General features: G+C 29.7%; 2 protein-coding genes across 2 annotated transcripts; both read right to left on the reverse strand.

The window, feature by feature from the left end:
• Positions 1–273: 273 nt before the first annotated feature.
• On the reverse strand, positions 274–3,264 carry LOC130962102 (pentatricopeptide repeat-containing protein At4g30825, chloroplastic). The gene has a single exon (XM_057888197.1). The coding sequence runs from the start codon at positions 3,162–3,164 to the stop codon at positions 531–533; it is 2,634 nt and encodes an 877-aa protein (XP_057744180.1). The 5' UTR covers positions 3,165–3,264; the 3' UTR covers positions 274–530.
• Positions 3,265–9,468: 6,204 nt separating this feature from the next.
• On the reverse strand, positions 9,469–11,254 carry LOC130962264 (uncharacterized). Its single transcript, XM_057888432.1, has 3 exons — positions 10,973–11,254; positions 10,611–10,714; positions 9,469–10,416 (listed from the first exon to the last, which is right to left on the reverse strand). Exons 1-3 carry the CDS (start codon positions 11,138–11,140, stop codon positions 9,654–9,656), a joined length of 1,035 nt encoding a protein of 344 aa, XP_057744415.1. The 5' UTR covers positions 11,141–11,254; the 3' UTR covers positions 9,469–9,653.
• Positions 11,255–19,849: the final 8,595 nt, after the last annotated feature.

The raw sequence follows: 19,849 nt of genomic DNA on the forward strand, positions 1-19,849 counted from the left end.
AACCTCTTCTCATAATTTTTATTTTTTTTTTTCATAAAACTTCATCCATATCAATGACTTAAAATTTCTAATACATCTTTATACTAACTATTACACCTCATTTTGGTGTTGTTACTTAGATTATTTTTCATTAGTAATAGAAATTAGTTATTTAATTTATGATTATAATTAATTTTTTTAATAAGAGTACATAAAAAGTACATAAAAAAACATATAACTACTAAACAATTTTTTTTTTCAAGTCACTAATCATGAAATAGAAACTTTCATTACAGAATGATACATGAAATGTACAAAGTATACCCAAGAAAATGTTCCTATAATAATATGGTTTGACATACTATATATAATTATAAATAAACTGTAAACAACCATGAATGACTTTAATATTTATACAGAAATATCTTTGTGGTGTAGGTAAGATCAGAGATAATTATCCTCAAGTAGGACCTTAAGGCCATGTTATTCTCAAAAGAAACAGGTTAGGTCAGAGGCAACTTATATACTGATATGACATGATTTAACCTTATTCACAATTTCATCTGCTTCATCCACAACGACCACTTAACAGCTTCTAAAAATTTATCATTTCTGCGCAGTGCGGTGATAAGATTAGTGTAAGTTATCTTGTCTGGTTCAATTCCATTATCTCTCATTTCCTTGATCAAATCTACAGCATCTTCAACCATCCCTGCAACTCCATAAGCCTTAATCAATGTGTTATAGCTGTACAAATCAAGTCCAAGGCCACATTCTTTCAATTCAGTGTGAACATTAGCAACTTCTTCGATCCATCCTTGCTCCCCATAGATATTGATCATGGTGTTGTATGTGTAGTGGTCAGAGGCACAGTTTGATTCCTTCATCTTCTGCAATATGGATCTAAAAGTTTCCATTTGACCATCTTTCCCGTAAGCATCCAGCATAGAATTGTAGGCTTCAAGGGAAACTGAAAACCCATCAAATTGCATCTTGTCAACCATCCATGACATGTTTTTGAAGTCTTTATTTTTACCAAATGCTGCAATGATAGTATTGTAAGATATCGCATCAACCAGACCCTGCTTCTTAGCCATGCAGAAAATCCTATTAACCTTCTTGAAGAGCCTAGCTTTTCCAAAGATGTCAAGCATGACATTGAAAGTAATCGTGTTAGGGGTAAATCCACGGTCTAGCATCTCTTCAAAAAGCCTGGAAAGCTCGTCTACTGGCAGAGCCTGCGCACAGCAGTTTAGGACACAATTATATAGTTCCTGGTCCCAATCCACACGATCTTTCGAGACTTTGTAGTAAAGGGCAGTTAATTTATCCACCTTGTTGCATCTTTGGTAAATACGAAACATATCACGTAGCAAAAAGATGTCTGGCACAATGTCTGGGAGCTTGTCAATTTCATCCAGAACAGAGCAAGCATCTTTTAGCAATCCAGCTTTGACATACATTCTAACAACAATGCTAAAGGCAATCATATCCAACTGAATCCCTGAAGACTTCAACTTCATATACAACATCTCTGCCTCATTGAAGAGGCCCATGACACTGTAAATGTCAATCATGGTGCACAAAATATGCATGTTAGGCTTATCAACATTCTTGTGAATTTGATTATATATCTTAACAGCATTCTCCAGCATACCTGCCTCTTTGCACGAGCAAATCAAAAGATGACACAAGTTATCCTCATAAGGCTCGTCACACCACTTCTTCTCCTTCAACACTTTAATAGCATCTTCTGTCAGCTTGTGTTTTACATAAACCATGACCAGAGAGGAGCAAGAATGTTGATTAACAAGAATGTGTTCGTAACAGCTCCTATTCATCTTCAACAAAAGCGGCAATTTATCAACCCTGCCAGTACTTTCATAAGCATGTAATAGAGTACCAAGCATAGAAGAGTACTGGCATCCAGCCTCCACCATATCTCCAAGAGTTCCAACAGCACCTTCTTCATCTCCATGTTTAGCCTGCAACTTTAACATAGTGTACAAATTCGACGAATTCGGTTTGTACCCTAACCGCTTGAGCTCCTTATAATACCACATGGCTTCTACATAATTATCAACTCTACCCCATCCCTCAATCATAGAACGGAAAGTGGTCTCATCAGGGTCCAACCCAACATTCTTCAGTTTCACAAACAACTTCTGAGCAGCATCCATATTGGAAGCTTTTCCATACCCAGTTATCATAATATTATATGCAACAATATTGGGACTGAACCCTGCCTCTTGCATTAACACCAAAACCTTCTCAGCATCCCTCAATTTTCCTTGCTGGCTATAAGCATTCAGCATCACCAACCAATTCTCCATATTAGGAACAATTTTGTCTTCTCTCATCAAGCTAATTATGTCTTCTGCCTTTTCATACAATCTAAAACGGGTGTATATCGTAATCATACCTGAATATGCCGGTTCAAACAACATCCCTAACTGCCTCATCTGAGAAAACATGAACTCTGCCTCCTCAATGTTCCATCCTTTCCTGTAAAGCCCCATCAACATGCTGAACGTCGCCGCATTCGGCGCCACACCGGAATCCAACATCAGTCGGAACCACTTCGCCCCCAATTCCACTAAACCCTGCCTCCGACAACCGTATATGAGAGTGTTGAAAGCCTGCAAGCTCAATTCGGATCCGAATTTGGTTTTCATTTCCAAAACCAATTTCTTTGCAGCTTCCCAATCTCCCTTCTTGCTCAGCAAACGAAGGACGATGTTGTAAGCACGGTCGTTTTGCTCCAATTTCCCCATTCCTCTCATCCACTCAAAAAACGACATCGTTTTGGCGTTGTCGCTCGTCCTCTCAAGCACTTTCAAGATCGCATTGCAATGCTCCGTGCTTAGTTCAGGACCAACTGAAGAGTAATCCACGTCAGCATCGTCGCCGTCACGGCGCACGAGGAACTTATCAATTGCTAGTGGAGCACTGTTCTTGGCTTCGTAGCCCAACCTAAATTCAGCTCCGATTTGTGGGTTTGGCACTCGCTTCGCCACCCGAGCCTTGTTCCGAACCTTAGGCTTGAAATTGAAGTTAGCGTCGATATGAATGTACTTCGTTTTGAGTAGGGATTTGAAAGGGAAAGCTCCGTAACAAGATATAGCAGGGATTGAGGTCTTTGAATCGAAGGTATCGATGAAAATAGAAAATCTGAGAGAAGCCATGAAAGAGAAAAGAAAAGAAGTAGATAGAGTGTTGTGGTTGTAACCGGTGGTGATGGAACCACCTCATTTTGCTCTCATCTCATCGCTTAATCATGTTGCCTCTGACCTAACCCTGCTTCTTCTAAGAATAAAATGGCTTTTATTTATATATTCTTATTAAAAAAATTAATTATAATTATAAATTAAATAATTAATTTTTATTCCTAATAGAAAATAATCTAGATTACAGGTGTAATGATGTTTAAACATTATTGTTATTATGCTTATTACTATTTCAATTTCAATTCCATAATTTAGCACTACTTAAATTTCAAGCTCTTCTTTTTTATATCTGCCAAATGCTATGTTCTGGAGTACCAAATTAGAAAAGTGGCTAAATAAGTAAATATAATATGACATAAGACATAACATAGGTCAAAGGAAAGGGCCAAAAATTTTATTTCTATTATGTTATCATTAACTTGAAGAAACAAATTGATAGGAATCACACATGCCCTTTAAAGAGTGAATTATTAATTCGGTTTTTGTCTATTTTTTTAGAATGATAATAAGATCGTTTTATTTTAGTTTTTTTTTATATTTTTTATTAAATACTTATTAAAAACGATGACGAATGAGATTACATGACTAAGCTGTTTTATTGAAGTAGTCTTTATAAATCAAGGTAGACAATACAAAATGGACAAAAGTCTAATTATCTCTTATTTTAAATTAGTTGGAGGTTTATTTATTTTTTTAAATTATATTTTTATTTATTATATTAATATTTTTTAATAAATTATTGAATATATGATATAATAAATATAAATTAATTAATAAATTATTTAAATTTAAAAATATTATTTATTATGAAATTAAATAAATAATTCTCAATATAATTTTTAAATATATAAATAATAAACATTAAAATATGGTTAATACATTAATAATAATAATAATCCTATGATATATTATTAGTATTATGATCTAGATAATTATTTTAATAAAGTAAAAACTAAAGAACACATTATTTGACATATAATAAAAAAATTTTGAATAATAATAAACTTAATTTTTTATCTCTTTAAACTAAATTAATAATTTTATTTGATATCTTTGCACTAAAATATATTGTTAGCCAGCTATTAGTACTAAATGAAATTATATATCTATGGTATATAAATTTGTTCTAATTTCATCTTGGCTTTTACACTCATGTATAATTTTAGACTCCTTTTGAATTGTGACTTAAAATACAAATACAGAAGCAAATTAAGAACAAAGAGAGACATAAAAATGATTAGACGGAGAGATAGAGACAAATAAACACACAAAAATTCTTCTATTCCAAAAGTTAGGACACAAATTTGGTAAAGAGATACAAATTTTTGGGAACCTTTTTTATCCTAACAAAAATGTTGAATTTCGGATTTTTAACTCTTATTCTCTCTCTATTTTTTCCTTTTTTAAAGAAAAACTAATTTGATTTTTTTATTTAAATTGATGATTTAGATGTTACATTCTTAGATTTGTGAATTTCAACTAAATAAACAACTATTATTCTAGCCTCCAGAGATTCAAGTCACTGCCGCGAACTGAATTTAGAAAGATGTTATTTTACTTCCTACATTCTCTGTTTAGCAATAGTTATAATCTATTATGGATAAATTAGATAATTAGGATAATGTATTATAAGTACATTTTGAGAATAATATAAGTAGGGTAAGAAAAATTATCTTAGCCATTTAGCACTTTAATTTTTAAGTGAGAGCAGAGCATGATATTAACTAATAAATTTGTAGATCTAACATTACTGATACATCAATTAAAACAGAGAGTTATACTTGTGATAGGATATATTCTATCTTAAGCCTTTGTTGATGATTTATTGGGTTTTGTTTATTCTGTTTTATATGTGTTGATAAATTGAGTGCACACGTTTTCAGCTTCTTTGTTTATTAAGATTATTTATGTGATTGTGATCCTTTAGTTTGTTAGCTTTGATGCTGCTCTATTTATTATTTTCTCTGTGACAAAATTGTTTTAGAATTAGATCAAATATGATGAGCTCTCTCTGCTCTTTTATTTCGTGTATATAGTTTGAATTATATGATTGTTTTACATTATTATGTGTGAATAATTATATGATGACCAAAATATAGTTAAAAAGATAATATTTTTAAGTATAAATTAAATTGGTATAAATGAATTGGTTAAATTAAAATTAAAAAAAATTATTTAATTAAGAATAAATTAAATGTCTCTTCGATAATATATTATGAGCATTTTTTTTAAATACTCATCGTAAAAAATATTTAGAATAGTGTCAGAACTACTTAAATTATCTTATTTAGCGATTATTTTTAAAATAATAACTAATTTTTAAAAAATAAAATAATGTCACAACATATCCTTATTATAAAGAAACAATGTATTGTCACTTCAAAAAAAAAAACATGATGCTATAAGTCTATAAAAAAGATTTTATTCCTTACTTTTCTCCTTCACTCCTTTAGATTTTTTCTAGACATTGTGAGGACATTTCTTCACTTGTTCCACCTTTCTCTAACCCCTCTTATGTTCTTTATTTTATAAAAAGAAACAAAACAAGAGACCTAAAAAAATCAGCCTTTGGTGTTCTATTGAAAGACCAGAGAGAGTGTATCTAAATTTCTTTCACTTTGAAAAACTCATTCATTTACTTTTGACTTTAATAAAGATTTCAATACTTGTTTTACATTATTATTTCATATCTTTAGTTTTTTGTATTGTTTATAAGACATTATTAGAGGTGTATTTTTCAAAAATTTATTTACTCTTAATCTCTTTTCATAATTTGTTTTCACAAAACTCCATCTGTATCAATGATTTAAAATTACTCTTGTTTGGTTAATTTATTTTTACCTAATAGATTAATAAGCACTAATGTATCCATTAATAATTTATTTTGTATATAAAATGTAAACACTCTTTTCTTTTAACTTTGGGAATAACACAAATACTTTGAGAAAAATTATATATTAAATTTCTCTTAATTCCTTTTGTATACCGTAAATATTACTAGATTCAAATATACCAAATACTACTGTAATAATTAATGTATTAATAGGCACTAATTTATCTTTATATATATATATATATATATATATCAAATATGAAGATAGTCAACATGGTAATAAATATCTTATATTCTAATTAAGAAATATTAGTATCAATTCTTCAAAATAAGAGTTCTTTTTAAGTTATTATAAATATCTAAGTTCAGATAGATTAAGGACTAATTCGTCCAATACTTACTTAAGTGAACGAATGAGATGACTATTCGACCAACCCAAGTTGATTGGCTTCTCGTGTTATTCAATAAATATATAGATTTATTTTTTTTAAATGATACACAATTTTTTTTTCATAAATGAAAGCTATGAACTTGTGTTGAAAAGAAATGTTAGAATAGAGAAGAGAGGAAAAGGTAGAATGAATAAGATTGTTATTGATTCTGCATACACTGATTCATATATATACTTGAAATGGCTTGCACAGTAAGCATTGTTACCAGTAATAACTAACTCTAACTACTTCCAACCAACTGAAACTAACTTAACTAACTAATTGATACACAATGAAGTGTTAACAGAGACTTCATGTTTAGGATGTGGATCAAGTTAGTATTTTCAAAGATTTGTCATATGGTATGTAAATTTTGTCTAACCTCATCTTAGCTTCTACATTTATGTATAATTTTAGATTCCTTTTGAATTGTGTCTTAAAACAGAAATGCAGAGGCAAATTAAGAACAAGAAGAGACATAAAAGTGTTTAGAAGGACAGATAGAGACAAATACACACAAAAAATTCTTCTATTCCAAAAGTTAGGACACAAATTTGGTTAAGAGATATAAATTTTTGAAACCTTTTTTATCCTCAGAAGAATATCAAATTTACAAGTTTTAACTCTTGTATTCTCTCTCTCTTCTTTATATGTTTTTTTCCTATTTTAAGAAAAAATCTAGTTTAAGGTTTTATTTAAGTTGATGATTTAGATTTTATATGTTTAGATTTTTGAATTTTGATTTGGATTGATGATCTTTGCAGAGTAGTGGTGGAAGAAGGTTAAGAGTTGTTTAATGTAAGAGAAAAATGGCTAAAAAAATGACTTTTATAAAATTTTTTGGTATTTATATTTATATTTTTACCGAACAAAATATATAGATACAATTAAAAGTCAAATAAAACTTTAAAAATTTTAATGGATACATTGAAATAATTATATTTCCATAATTTATGAAACATTTGTGATTATGTTTTCACTACTCTTCTATTATGGAAAACGTAGATAATTAGGATAATGTATTATTATAAGCACATTTTGAGAATAGTATAATCAAGGAGGGTATGAAAAATTATCATAGCCATTTAGCACTTTTATTTTTAAGTGAGACCAGAGCATGATATTAACTAATAAATTTGTAGATCTAACATTATTGATACATCAATTAAAACAGAGTTATACTTGTGATAGGATAGAATCTATCTTAAGCCTTTGTTGATGTTTTATTGAGTTTTGTTTATTCTGTTTTATATGTGTTGATAGTGCAGATAATATGTACCATGGTATTAACTTAAGTAAATGCCTCCAAATTTGATAATTTGAGTGCACACATGTTTTCAGCTTCTTAGTTTATTATATTATTTATGTGATTGTAATCCTTTAGTTTGTTAGCTTTGATGCTGCTCTATTTATTATCTTCTCTTTGGGAAAATTGTTTTAGAATCAGATCAAATATGATGAGCTCTCCCCTGCTCTTTTATTTTGTGTATATAGTTTGAATTATATGATTGATTTTATACTTAAGAGTGTAATTTTATTATGTGTGAATAATTATACGATGTCCAAAGCATAATTAAAAAGAGAATATCTTTAAGTATAAATTAAATTAGTAAAAGTGAATTGGTTGAATTTAAATTATAAAAAATATTTAATTAAAAATAAAATAAAATAAAATAAAATAAATTAAATGTCTTTTCGTTAATATGTTATGAATATTTCTTTTTTTAGATATTCATAAAAAAATATTTAAAATAATATCAGAACTACTTAAATTATCTTATTTAGTGACTAATTTTAGAAAAGACCCGAATAAATTTACTGTGACCTTGTCATAAAGAACAATGCATATATTGTCATTTCAAATAAAAAAGATGATACTAGAAGCCTATAAAAAAGATTTTATTCCTCACTTTTCTCCTTCACTCCTTTAGATTTTTTCTAGACATTATTATGAGAACATTTTTTGGCTTGCTCCACTCTTCTCTAATCCCTCTTATCTTCTTTATTTTATAAAAAGAAACAAAACAAGAGAACTAAAAAAATTAGTCTTTGATGTTCTATTGAAAGACAGGAGAGATTGAGAGAATGTATCTAAATTTCTTCCACTTTGAAAACCTTACTCATTTACTTAATTACCTCATTTAAATCAAACACAATTACATTGATTCTAAAAAAAAGGCCTAACTCCGTTTAATTTTTCCCTTTGAATAAAATCCGTAATGCATTTTTATTTTCCGACACAAATAGTCATGCTAACTATTATTACATCTAATTTTGGTGCAATGATGTTTAACATTATTGGCACTATGCTTACTGTTATTTCAATTTCAATTCCATAATTTAGCACTACATAAATTTCAAGCTCTTCTTTCTCATTTCTGCCAAATGATTTGTTTTGGAGCATCAAATTAGAAAAGTGGCTAAATAAGTAAATATAACATGACATAACATAGGTCAAGAGAAAGGGCCAAAATTTTTTATTTCTATTATGTTATTATTAACTTGAGGAAACAAATGGATAAGAATCACAAATGCCCTTTATAAGGCACAAAAAAGTGTAAGAGAGGCCAAAGGCCTATAAGAGGAAGTTACTTTCAAAATATGCCTTATGTGGCCCACATCTATATTTATGCTTACTCTTATGCATGAGCCAAATATATATAGGAAAAAATACCCCAAACCCAATTTACCATTATACCCTTCTCCTTTCAAAGGTTTGACTCACACTGTTTTCACGGTCCACCTCCTTCCCACTTTATAATAAAATCCAATTAAAAAAATATATCCAATTTAATTAAAGGTCTTAGATTTTATGTAAAAGAATAAAAAAATTTAAATATGGAGAGAGAAAATAAAAAAGGGATGTAGATGTACCGTGAAGTTTGTAACCTCAGCCACGTGGCAAACACACATCATCATAACGTATCATAATATATGCATATATATATATATATCCATATGAAACCAAAATTAACATTATGATTTCCATAACCCTAAATATTGATTCATAAGAGAGGGAGAGAGGAACATACAACACCACCATATACAACACAAACCCCCACCCTACCATACATAATAATAATAATAATAATATTCCAAAACAATAACAACAACAACAACAATAACATTACATTGATTGAACCCCAACCCTCGATCTTATACTATATGATATTATATATATAATCACATAAGAGATTTAAGAGACCTAGCTTTAACTGGCTTCCTCATTCTCTTCTTGTTCCCAATCTCTTCATCATCGTTCATATTATCCTCCTCTTCTTCTTCGTCGTCATCATCAATCTCCACATAATCCAATTCCCCAACATTCACTAAAGAATAACCAACAACACTATCTTCCATGCCACTACCTTTATTATTATTATTATTATTAACACTAACAACATTTGTAACATTATTATTATTATTAATATTATTATTAATATTATTATTATTATTATTATTACCACCTTCTACTTCTGCGGCTTCAGCTTCATTCATGATAGTAACGATTTTCGATGGTTGCTCCAATGCTCGATTATTGTTATGATTATTCTCACTTCCGTTACCATCGCTGTTCTTGCTTTCATCTTCTCCTCCTCCGCCACCGCCGCCATGTCTGCCGCCTCTTCTCCGCCCCCATAGCGGTCCAAACCCTGAATAGTAGTAAAATTCGTACGGATTACTCGACGCCGGTGGTGGTTTCTTGCTGCCAGCGGCGGCGAGAGGAGCACCACCGCGATTCTTATTGGCGCGACTGCTGCGAGCTCCTCCGGCTGCTGCCGCCGGTGTCTTCTTGCTGTAACCAGCTCCGCCGTTCGCGGCGGCAACTTTTGCTCCCTTTCCACTATCGCGACGATGGACAGCCGTCATTGCCGCCACGGCTGCATCGTCGTCTTGAAGCGCAACCATCTTGGTTTTGTCGTCAATGTCCATCATCGAAGCGACGCTGATAGATTCAGATTCGAGCAGAGAGCACAGAAGGAGAAGAGGAGAGAAATAAACGAATAAAGCACGCAAATTTTTGGCATAATCGAACAAATGCAGAAACAAAAAAAAACCCTAATGTTGATAACACGAACTGAAAGAGAAGAAGAAGAAGCAAACAGAAAAATCGAGAGGAATGATAATTGATACGTTTACCTTTCAACAGGTCCAACGGAATCTGCAGCATTTACAGAAGCGTGGGTGGTGGTGGTGGTGGTGGTGGTGAGGAAGGTGGTGTTGTTATTGTTGTGGCATTCGAACTGGGTAGAGAAAAATAGTGAGAAATGAGGGGTACCCAATAACCTAATTGGGTGTTTGAATTGAAAGGGAACGATTTCACGTGGAAAATTTGTGTGTTTGTGAAGAACCCTAAATGAGGTAAAGCTGAATAATAATAATGAATAACGAATAATGAATAATAATAAGAAACCCAAAAGATAAAAACCCTAAAAAATGAAACTTTTTTTCGGGTTATTATTATGTGGGTAGATCTGAGAATAAGAGAATGAAGGAGGAACCTGGATGGAATCAGAGTCAAAGGGGATCACATCCCATGGAGACTGGTTCAGCTGGCACACGTGGGTATGACGAAATGAGAATGAAGAACAAGAACCTGTTCCTCCTTCTGAGGAAGATGAGCTTAATAACTCTAAAGATGAGAACTTCGCGTTCTTGCGGATCCTCATGTTGAACCAGCACCAGCACCAGCAGAAGCAGTAGCAGAAGAAAATGGTGTGTGAAGAAGAGAAGAGAAAGAAAGAAATAAAGGTTTCAGATTTTTTGGTTTTTGTTTGGTGTGTGTGAATAATGAAATGAAAGGAACGAAATCGAATGGGAAGAGAACGAAGGAATGGCAATTTATATTTTCATTTTTGTATTTAGTATTTATATTTTTTATATTTTAGATTTATGCTTATTTATTTAGGTCACTTTTTTGGTGGTGTTGTTTTGTGCTGTGTTGTGTTGCTGCTACCTCAAACTTAGAGAGAGATTAGTGAGTAGTGAGTAGTGAGTAGTGAGTTAAAGGGGACCTCTTTTTTTGGTGTTTGGTTCTTTTTTTTTCCAATTGTTTTTACAGATCCCTCTCTTCCTGAATTTCAAGACTAATTAGTAATTAGAAATAAGGTTCTTCTTCTTCTCTCTATTTTTTATCCCTTTTTTGTGTTATGATTTTTTGCTTTTTATGAATTTGGATTTGGGGATTGTTTGTTAGGACTATGATGCCCTTAGGTTAAGTGTGTATTTACAATGATTTGGAGAGAAAATTGGTACGGCTGCTTTTGCCACTATTTTGCTCAAAAGGAACCACGTCACTCTCTTATGAGTTTGGTTGTCCAAAAAAAGCACACAATTTTTATTTTTATTTTTATTTTTATTTTTATTTTTATTTTTCCATTAAAATTAAAAAGGAAACTATATGGGAATGATCATGTCAGGACAAGACCACAGTGAAACCTTGTGCATCCCAAAGCACCCCACTATTCCTAACTTGAATCAAGTTCAACCTAGAACTAACTATACTACTATAGACTATAGTAGTAGTAGTAGTAGTAGTAGAAGAGTAAAAATTAAAAAAATGAAATTAAAAAACTGTGTTGTTGTACTTGAAAAACCATATTTTTTGTGAATTTTATATTTGGGGTTTAATTAATTATATTTTTTTTCTTTTTTTTGTTTCTCTCTCTTCTTTTTATAAGTGTTGGACATTAAAAAAAAAGTTTAAATAACAAAATTATTTGTATTTTTATTATTTGGATATTAAATTGATTCTATTTCTACATATACTAATTTAGCATATAATATTATATATATAAAATTGAAAATTAGGTCAACTCACTTCTCTTTACTGTTTAATGGTTGGTACCCACATGATGGAAGATAATGAATTAGCTTTGGTGGGACTGTGTTCAATGCAAAAGAATACAAATATCATAATGACATAAAATAAAACGAGTATAAGTTAATTTTTACAAGAAAATAATATAAATTTTCTAAGTTATCATTTAGTTTAACTAAATTTATTTTTTAATAATTATTTAAGTAATATGTTTGAAATTAGTTATTTCTATTGTATTCAAAAGTTGTTTTATTTTATTTAGCCATTTTTGTAATTTGGTCAACATTTTTACACTTTATCTTTTTAAAATTTTACTTTTTAGTCTATTTTTTTCTTCAATATTCACTTACTACTAGTTGTTACGTATTAGTTATTACAACGAATCACAAACGGCGGCGCGTGAGGACTACGTGGTGGATCCGATACCGGCGATTGGGTAGGACTGGCCAACAATATGATATGGCCCACTGAAGGATTAAAAACAATTATCAAAGTTAGATGGACTATTTTGTAATTGTGATAGGGCCCCATATGGCCATATAGAAGCCCAAAATTGATGAACGGTTATAATGGTTCAAAACTGTAGTGTCAAAATTATCAAAATACTTTATCTACATGCAAAATATTTATGGTTTTTTTCTAAAAAAAAACACTTTGGTATCAAAATTATACGTCTTTATAAAAATTAAAAAGATATAAGAAATCCTATAAATGATTTACCAAGCAAAATTTTCTACGGTCTTTTTCCGGAACACTCACTCTCAAGATAGACACGAGATAATTGGAGCCACCAATTTCAAGAAAAACAATGCTTTGGATAGATAACTTTGGTGCCACAATAAGCCATAACCGAAGAGGAAAGGAGAAATTTAAAATAGTAATTGATAGAGTTTAAAATAAATTGAAGGGTTGAAAAAATAAGTGTTTATTCTTTACCAGAAAAATTACTTTAGCTAAATCAATGATTAATTTTAGTGTTAATTTTGAAATGTAACATTGCAGAGTTTCGAAAAGAATTTGCAGGAAAATTGAAAAAATGTAACGAAGTTTTATCTGGAAAGATACTAGAAACAAGAGAAGAATGCATACCATAAATTGAAAGATTACATGCAAACCAAAACATAAGGGAGGTCTAGAGTTGAAAACCCTTGGTTCAATGAACGATGCTTCTTTTTTTTTTTTTGAAGATCATTTGGCAACTAAAGACAAACCCAATTAGCTATGAACAGAGGACACGATTTTATAAATACTGTAATGGCAATAACATTATAGAACCAAAAATAAGAATGGGTAGGGTAGGGTTTAAATTTAATCTTAACCCTACCCTACTTGCAGTTGAAAATATTCAAACCTTAATCCTATTTGTTCATAATTTGTGAGTATTTTATTCTATTCGTAGGTTATTAACAAGATGCAACATTATTATATAATTTAATGATAATTTAAAATAGAACTGATTTTTATGTAAAAAAAAAATTAAATTATTAATAATGATCTTTTTTTAATGGCTAAGAATCTTTTGTATTTAACAAAAGCTCTTTAGTTCAACATCTATTTTAAATATATTTTTATATAAGTATATAATATATACATATTGTTGAGTTTAGAAAATTAATGTCTGTGATGAACAAACAATATAAACTAATTATCAAGTTTTTATTTAATTTATTTGGTTTAGTATGCAAAAAAAAAAATTGGTCCAAGAAGTTCGAGACCCAGTCTAAATCCGGTCTGATCCATATTTGCACACAATATGATTTACACATTGATCACCCATTAAACAAGTCTTCACTAAATACCCTAATCTTGATCCAAGGTAGAAAACGGCTGAACCTAGCCACAAGTTACATGGCCCAAATAAAAATCCAGGTCCATTCGATAATTAACTACACTTTCCATTCTCAGACACTTGAACCCCAAATTCATTCTAATTAATTTTCTTGAAGTTTCCATTGAAAGCCAAATCCTTTATTGATAAGGAAAAAATCTCCTGACCACGTATCATTTATTCTCTCTCATTTTTCTTTTTACTTCGGTCACGTCATTCAGCAAGAAAGAAAGAAAGAAAAGAAAAGTGCAAAAGCTATGGTGGGTTGAAGGACAAAAGGCTTGTTTTCAATTCCAAACAAGAAATAAAGGCTACAACAAATAAGCTAATCACACTTCGGTCAGAATTCATCAAAAATCATCTTCTCTCTTTTGTGATTCATCAAGGAACCAAGGAGAAATCTGCCAAGCACCAAGAACAGAACAAGCAATAATGAAGAAAGCGAAGTCAACAATGATCAGAAGCTTATCAACGTTCAGAAATAAAACTTAGAGCCAAAGCAAGGCTCCACGATTAAGATTGAAGGAACTTGAAGAAAAATGATGAAAAAGAATGGATAAGTTCGTTGCATGCAATCGATTCGGATTTTTCTTTTTTCACTGACGAAGCCGCTGCAAACTCTGTGAAGAAGAGAAGATGACAATATGGACCTTGAACTAGCTTCAACCTTAGAAGTTTCACTCTTCTATAATAAGGTTGAACGGCCAAGGGTTGAAGGCAAGAGAGTAAAAACAAGGTACAGAGTTCGGTTTTCATAGCTTCCTCATCTTTTGAGTTCTTCTCCTTCATGGTTTTCATTTAGTATTTTTTTTCTCAGTTTAATCTGTCTTAGTCTTATTGAAAAAGGCAAACATGGTGAGGTTTGTAAGAAAAAGCCAATGAGAGATAAAGGGCATTGAGTTAAGCTTGGAGAAAAAGCCATAAAATGTTTCAGATTTTTTTTGTACATCTTTCTGTTTTGAGTCATGATCTTGAGGGAATTCTCTTACAAGTTAGGTTAGCACTTTGCTGTTAAAAGTTAGGTTGAGTTCTAGTCAAATTCAGATTGAGTTTGAATTTGAATTTGTCTCAGATATAATTGGGTAGATCCTAAAAAAACTTTGGTGTATGTAATGTATTGAAAAGTTAGTGAAATTTCATCATGATTATGATGGAAACTGGATATATACTATATTGCATTAGGTATTTGAATCATGATACAATTGTGTGTCACTTCTTCTTCTTCTCTACTTCACTTTTGGTTCTTTTACTCAGGAGACAAAAATAAAGTGTCTCTCAACTCGATACGAGACAAAAACAAAAATATCTCATAAGTTTCTTTGAAAAATAAAAAAGTAATATTCACAAGAAAAGGAGGCTAAGATTTAACCCCCCTTCTTTTAGCCATTGATAACCATCAATTGATAGTAAAGTTTGGTCTCAAAGAAATCAAGCTTTGCAGCTTGGAGGATAAATCCCGATGACGAACAATAATTCTAATGTGATGACATACACTTTGATAGAAAGACAATCCAACAACAGACATCAATTCTTCAATAGACTTCTATTTTTAGACATTTTTATAGCCCCATTATAATATCAATTTTTTTTATATAGATAAGGTAATTACATTATCTTTATTTATAATATTTTATTCTAATAAAATTTTATCATTAATAATTTTAAAATACCTTTTTATTTAATGTGATTTGACTTTTTTGATTGTAAATGATATAAAGAAAAGAAGAAATTGAAATTTCCTTCCTGTAAAAGTGAAAATTAAAATATTCTATTTTGAGTAGTTAAAATTTGAAAAACTTTCCTACTAATGATCCAAATACATTATTTTACCATAAAGTAATTTAAATACTCCTGTAAATTACACCCCCTTCCTCAAATTACATTCCCTTTCTTAAGGAATTTTCTAAATGCATCTATGATATCTTTAATAAAATTAAAACTTAAAATTTTAAATAAAACGGCAATCCTAACAATTATATTCATATAAAACTTGTTATCAAAAGCTCTTTTAAAAAAAAAAAAGTTTGAAATGGAAGAAGGGTTAATAGTATATAATAAAAGTGACATTGAGGAGGGTTTACAAGAATGCAAGAAGAGCCTTGTTGGGAAGCTCATAACAGAGGAGAAAAGCAGAGAGATTTTTAGGGTTGTATGTAGAGACTAAATTTCTTTTAAGAATGTTGCATTAGTTTTTGTGATTCTCTATTAGCCACATGAGTCATAACTCTAATGGTGCAACCATGTTTCTTAGATTCAGCTAATTCCTAGCTAAACATTTATTACAAGTCATAATCATGTGGTAAACTTATTTATCATTAGATATGTTAGTCAAAGATGATTATGTTGTGAAATTGTGATATATACTAAGTGAAGACCTTGTATTGCACAATGACACGATTTCCAATGTCAGTTGTAAGGGGTTATTCTAATCGGTGATCATTCATTAAATATTTATTTTTTATAACTACAAGCACTAAAATATTCGAACAAATCAGTAAATGGTTACATACATAAAATAATATTTAAATTTTCGATAATTATTTAAATAGACGAATAAGATAATTATTTAATTAATTGAAATTTAAGTTATAATTAAATAAAAAAAATTTGTTACTTTTAATTATAATTGTTAAAATTGAATCAGATCGATCAATTTGTTCGAAAAATTAATAAATCGAATACTAAATTAGTAGAGTATAGTATTCTAATCGTTTAAAAAAATCAGTTAAAATTGAATAAAATTGATTAAAATCGGACATAATCGATCAAAATCAGACATAACCAATTAAAATCAGTGTAAATCGATTAAAATTGTAAGTTAATAATTAATAAATTTTTGAGTAAATATTCATCTGACCCCTGGCAATTACCTCGAAAGGACGAGGCCTCAAAAAAAAAAACATCAAATCCAGTTTCTGATATTTTTTTGGACTGATTAACCTCTGTGCCAAAAAAAAATAACCTGAATTTTTTTGACACAGAGACTTTGTTGTCCTTTCGAAGTAATTATCAAGGGTCGGATTAGATTTTTTTTGTTAAGAGCCTCGTTATCTTTTGAAATAATTATCAGAGACTATTTTAGGTTTTATTTTAAATTTTTTTTTCTTAATTTTGAATTTAAACCTTCTTGCATGTGTGCAACTTAATTACCTACCGATTAAACGAATAAATTAATAAATCAGTAATCTAACTAGTTGAATGACCACTTCAATCACAGATTCATTTCTCATAACTATGCTTTTAACTCTGTTTAAAAGCAAAGACATCGTTGTGCAAATATTTGACATGAATAGCAAAAATATGTTCATTTTCTTTCATGTATAAGACTAAAGTGAATAAAAATTCTCTATATATATTTAAAAAAAAAACGTGAATACAAATAGGCATCTCTTTATCTTGTGGATATAGCAAAGTAACATTGAGTACATAAACAAAGAGATATCTTTGCTGCAAGTGGGAGTGACTTGCAAGCATATATTAATCTCTCTATTATTTGTGTGGATCGGATCTTTACCAAAGAAATCAACAATCTATTGAACATTTATTTCAGTGATGTTATACATGATACTAAATATATTTAAGTAGTAAGCAATAGTAGGCAATGTCATTAAATAAAAATCCAATTGCACATTTCCGCGGTAATTAACCATAGACATATAATTGATCAACGGTTCAAATCCAACTATTCCAAAAATGTTCGCACTAATTTCTATTAAAAGATCATGTACGAGTCAATTTAGCTTCTAAATAGTATAATGTCTTGGATAATTATCAAAAGATATCTAAGGTGAATAATATATGTTACTAATGTGTTAATGTTAAGTGTTATATGTCTCATCTCATGTTAGTAGGGGTGGTAAAGGGGCGGATTTTTGTTTTACTCGACTCCGGTCAGTTCTGTCGTACAACAAGTTGTATAGAACTCGCTTCACTTTTCTACTGGTGGGTAGTAAAACGTTGAACTCTAATCCGTTCTTACGGGTATTCGCTCTGCTCCTACCAGTCCTCTATAATTATTGAAATTTAATAAATAAAATTAATTTTCAAAATTTATATAACCATCATCACATACATAACATAAATTAAAGTAAAAATTTAAATATGATATAATATTATTATTATTTATTAATTATTTTACATATATTATACATATTATATATTAAAATTATATATATTATATATATAATGGGGCGAGTAGGGGGCGGGTATTACCTATCCGTCCCGCCCTTCCCAAGAATCCGCCCCGCTAAAAATCCGTCCCAAGTAGGTAGAAGTGGGGTGAGTACCCGCAAGTTCGGATGCTATTACCATCCTTACATGTTAGTGACAAATTTTATTTCACATATCTACCTTTAAAAATGATACGTATATAAAAAAATTTAGAAAGAATATAGAAAAATAATTTTTAGTTACTATTAATTAATTTTAGATTTAAAATATATAATTTAGGGTGTAAAATTAAAAGTTTATAATTTAGTATCTAAAATTTAAAAAGTAAAATAATTTAAAAAAATTGACTAATATTAATTGAAAAAAATTTATTATCTAATATTACTCAAAAAGTACACAGAAAAATTAACTTAACTACTCTTGTGTTAATATCTTTTAAGAGACTAAATTAAAGTGTTATATGTTTTAAGATCAATAATTAGTTCATAAAGTTTTTTCTTCATCTCTAGACACTACCTAGGAATAGTAGAGAATATGGAAACTAGGTTATATTTTTATGATAGAAATTTGTTTTTATTTTCTTAGGGTAAATTAAAGAGTGAATTTTAAGATAGAGTTAAATGGTTATTTTATATTTTTTAAAAAATATATATGCAAAAATAGTCCATAATATTTTTTTTTGATAAACAAAAGAGCTTTATGCCCAAAAAAAAAAAAAAACTAACGACCAGAAATTAGCCTTGGCAACATAGTGCCCCTAATGTTTTCAATATATTTAACGTGAAACAGTATTTGCACACGCCTGTTACGTTGTTCAATATATATTATCAAGTATCAACACTTTTTTATAAATAAATAAGAGAAATATAATATACTAATCAAAACCTTTCTCTCTCTCTCTAAATATACTGCTTTGGATCTATGAAAAGAACAAAACTATACTAGTCATTTATTTGGATAGTACTGTTTTAATAATCGGACAAGTAAAGTCACTATCCTGAAATCATATCACTACCTCCAAAAAAAATTAAAATAAAATAAAATAAGGAAGAAGGGTGCTATTATTTCAAATTAAGAATGAGTTCTTAGAATGAATCATGAAGTGATCATATATAATTATTTCAAACAATTCCTTTGCAATATGTCAAAAGGTAAATCTTAAGATACATAATAATATTCAATGAATGACCTCTCCCTTTGAAATCATACAGTTCACAATCATTGAAGAGAGAACATTTTTATTTTCTTTTTCAAATAAACAAATCATGTTTCACCAATAATTTAGATCTATCCTCCATTATTAACTATATAGGGTCATATATGCACACTACTTTTTCTCCACAATGTAACTAAAAAAGGGACTTTCTTTATCCCTACAAAATTTAACGGTATAAATACTTTGTCTAGTATTTATGGCTAAGAAGTAATCATGTAACATACTACTAACAAAAAATATTATTTAATTATGGTAAAGTTTATATCTAAATTACAACCATACATAAAGAAAGTATTATACCGATATATGCTTATATAAAAGGAAAGGTACCCAACAATATTCCA

Source organism: Arachis stenosperma, chromosome 2 (assembly GCF_014773155.1).
Source record: "Arachis stenosperma cultivar V10309 chromosome 2, arast.V10309.gnm1.PFL2, whole genome shotgun sequence".
NCBI lineage: Eukaryota > Viridiplantae > Streptophyta > Magnoliopsida > Fabales > Fabaceae > Arachis > Arachis stenosperma.

Excerpts from the sequence above, each read along its gene's own strand:
- LOC130962102 (XM_057888197.1), bottom strand. The coding sequence starts at position 3,164 with ATGGCTTCTCTCAGATTTTCTATTTTCATCGATACCTTCGATTCAAAG.
- LOC130962264 (XM_057888432.1), bottom strand. The coding sequence starts at position 11,140 with ATGAGGATCCGCAAGAACGCGAAGTTCTCATCTTTAGAGTTATTAAGC. Across the intron at positions 10,715-10,972 it reads TTGACTCTGATTCCATCCAG|TTCGAATGCCACAACAATAA; the intron begins GTTCCTCCTTCA and ends TTCTCTACCCAG. Across the intron at positions 10,417-10,610 it reads TCCGTTGGACCTGTTGAAAG|CGTCGCTTCGATGATGGACA; the intron begins GTAAACGTATCA and ends TGAATCTATCAG.